Consider the following 3251-nt stretch of genomic DNA (forward strand, 5'->3'; position numbering starts at 1 on the left):
TTTTTTCCTTCTCTTTTTTCTTTTTTTCTTATTTCTTTCTCTTTTTTCTTTTTTCTTTTTTCTTTTTTTATTTTTTTCCTTCTCTTTTTTCTTTTCTTTTTCTTTTTTCTTTTTTCCCTTCTTTTTTCTTTTTTCCTTCTCTTTTTTCTTTTTTCTTTTTTCTTTTTTCTTCTCTTTTATCTTTTATCTTTTTTTCTTTTTTCTTTTTTCTTTTTTTATTTTTTCTTCTTTCTTTTTTTCTTTTTTCTTTTTTTCTTCTCTTTTTTTTCCTTTTTTTTCCCCATCCTTTAGGTGCACTACACTTTGGTTCTGGGCTGGCCAGACTACAGGGAAGGCAGGTTTGTGACAGTCTGGGCTTGCACACGTGAACACCCTGTGCCCGGCGGTGCCAGCGGCCAGGGCTCAGCTTATGGCACAGCCGCCCTTCTCCTTGAAGGGGTTCTTGTCCTCGGGGACCCCTTTCAGCAGCGGGTCCTCCCCCGCCATGGACTCAACATACTCCTTGATCTCTTTGCCGGTCTTGGAGACCTGTCAAGGAAGGAGACACTCCGTGTGGGTTATGGGATTGAATCCGCCCTGCAGAGCTCATCTCCTGCTCCTTGGCTGCCTGGAAACCCCTTTGTGCAGTGGGGAGAGGGGAACCGTGGCCATGAACATCCCACCCAGCGCAGGGTGTCCCCGAGAGCATCCCCGGGGTGCTGCGGGCACCTCGCTGGGTGTGGGGCCGCAGCCCCTGGGCTCTGGGACGGGGGGCTGAGCCCGAGTGGAACGTTTGCCTCGAGGGGAGAGCTGTGAGTGCACACGCTTCTGCCTGTGTTTGAGGTTTAACTTCAGGGGTTGTGGTTCTTTTTCTTTGCAGCACAATCAGGTCAGGAAGTTACTCTGGGGAACAGCCCCTTTGCATTTGGGGTGGAAGACTCACCATTTGCCTCTCGTTCTTCACCTCCTTCTTCAGCTGATCCAGCTCCATCTTCAGCAGCTCCTTCTCCGTCATGTCCTGAGCCATTTTGCCCTGTAACTGCAGGGGAACAGCTCGTGATTAGTGCATAGCTGGGCTTCTCCTAAGGCACGTTGGGATTACTGCTTTGGCCCTCGTAGTATTGCAAACACCGCTGATGTCTCAGCTACCCCCGTGGTGAGAGATGGACTGATGCTAAAAAAAACCCCACCAAGGCAGGAGGCACCTTTCAAAACCCTTCTTGTAACATCTGCTCTAACCACATTTTGCGTTTGCTGCTTCTCAGCAGGTGCATTGAGCGACAGATGCAGTTTGAAGGCAGCAGAGGAAGATCCAGCCTGGTTTTCAAGAGGTCTTTGCTCCCACAGAGGCTGTTTCCCCAAGATATTGAAGTGGGGCTGGAAAAAAAGCTGCTGCATTGGAGCTGTCAGAGCAGCGGCCTCGTAGGAGAACCTGGACACCCAGGTCTGTAAACTAGACCTTCCTGATCAGTGTCCTCTTACCAGGCAAGAGCATTTTTGCAGGTTTTCTAAGAAACTAAATATATATATATTATTTTTCTTCTCTCCCCTCCTTATGCCCACCCCTCAGGTAAGTGCTACCATGGATTGAGGCCCCTTCACTGTGGGCTAGAGGCACTGCTTGCTGTGACAGAAGGATTTTGGGGCTGTGTGGGTTGGAAAAGCCCAGCTCTTTTTTCACAAAAGCCCATCCAAATGTTATGTGAGATTCCCTCACAGCTGCGCTGCTGAGATCTGTTCCCCTGTAAAAACACAGGTTCAAAAGCCTGTCCCCAACCTTTTAAATAAATAAGTAAATGTGATGAAGCTGAAACATGCCTTGGTCCTGCTTTGGAAGGCGTCAAACTTGTGTGTCCCAGTCCCTGCTGGTTTTCTGCAGCTGCTCTCATGCTGTGGGTGCCCAGGGCTCCTCTCCCCATCGATGCCCTCAGGGCAGAGCCAGGCCTGGGAGATGCTCCTGGCAGAGCGTGAGGAGCCAAAAGCTGTGGCAGAGCCAAGCTACCGGCCCACAGAGAGAGAAGGTGGCTCCCAAACCAGGTGGACCCAAGGATGCCATTTGTACCTGGAGGGAGCGAAGCCACTTACCTCCAGGGACGAGGGGCTGCCTGTCTCAGTGGTGGAGATGTTCAGAGATCCATCTGAGAGGAGATGCCATCAACTGGACCCTCGCTCTTCTGATCCAGGCTGGAAGACTCCTTCAGCTCCTTGGGAGGGTAGCGGGGAGCAGATGTCTTTGGTCCTTAAGCTGATAATAGACTCAGGAGAATAAGCTGGTCAGGTGTTGGGCATTAACCTCAAAGCCCAGGGTAATCGGTGGTGGGACTGTGGGGAGGGTGAGGATGGGGGAGGAAGGGTGAGGTGGAGAAGTTCTTGGTGGGATGAGAAGCCTTTGAACCCCTTTTACAGGTGTCTGAGCCTGTGGGGTGTCTGGGTCCTGCGCCAGCTGGGGTGGAGGGACTGACCCCTGTGGGAACCAGAGCAGCTTTCGCCGAGTTTAGGAGAGGATGGAGAGGACGGGAACTGGGACGAGGGGACCTTCAGGGTCCCCCCAAAGCTTCATCAGGGGCCGGGAGCAGCTCAGGAGGCTCTTGGTCCTTCAGGGTGTGAGGAGCTGGGCCAGTGCTGGAGGAAATTCATCATTTCCCTCGTCCTTGTGCTGGTGGGGCCACTGGCTCAGGAAGGGCCAAGCCCTAACGTGGGTTTTGCTCTTGTCTGGCCGGTGCAAAGTCACTGGGGCTGAGGACGGAGTCCAGGAGGCCCCGAGGAAGCGCCTGTGGGAGGAGGAGGAGGAGAGGGTGGAGGGGGATATCCAAGCACCGGGGAAGTGGGGATTTCCTGCCCTCCACACAACCTCACCCGTGGGGATGTGAAACGTTGTTAGCAAAGCACGGAGAAGGACACGCTGTCCTGAGCGAGGGAAGGACGGGCACCTCCACAGGGCCACTTGTCACATCCCTCTGTGCCCTGAGCTGAGTGAGGTCCGGGTGATGGCAGAGATGCCATGGGGGGTGCACGGGGCTTTTCCAGGATGGATGGTGACCTGGCAGCTGAAGTTCTGCTCTTGGTTGTATCTCTTGCTGGGCTGATAAAGGCGAAGGGACTCACCCTTCCCGGGTGTGACCGAGCCAGGAGCAGCCCCACACCTACCAGGAGGGTGGGCGAGGGTGGTGGAGATGGGGGTCGGGATCTTTTCCAGCCACTCACCCCCACCCTGCACCGCCGGTTCCTCCGTGACTCATATCCTCATCGTCCCAGCCGCTCCCATCCCCTGT

At 53.5% G+C, this 3251-nt stretch overlaps 1 protein-coding gene across 1 annotated transcript; it reads right to left on the bottom strand.

Annotated features, from left to right (window-relative positions):
- Positions 1 to 402: 402 nt before the first annotated feature.
- GNGT2 (G protein subunit gamma transducin 2) lies at positions 403 to 1006 on the bottom strand. The gene is made up of 2 exons (XM_010176236.1): positions 923 to 1006; positions 403 to 528 (listed from the first exon to the last, which is right to left on the bottom strand). Exons 1-2 carry the CDS (start codon positions 1004 to 1006, stop codon positions 403 to 405), a joined length of 210 nt encoding a protein of 69 aa, XP_010174538.1.
- Between the last annotated feature and the right edge of the window lie 2245 nt (positions 1007 to 3251).

The sequence above is a fragment of the Antrostomus carolinensis genome, unplaced genomic scaffold (genome assembly GCF_000700745.2).
Source record: "Antrostomus carolinensis isolate BGI_N321 unplaced genomic scaffold, ASM70074v2 scaffold44090, whole genome shotgun sequence".
In the NCBI taxonomy this organism is placed as follows: Eukaryota; Metazoa; Chordata; class Aves; order Caprimulgiformes; family Caprimulgidae; genus Antrostomus; species Antrostomus carolinensis.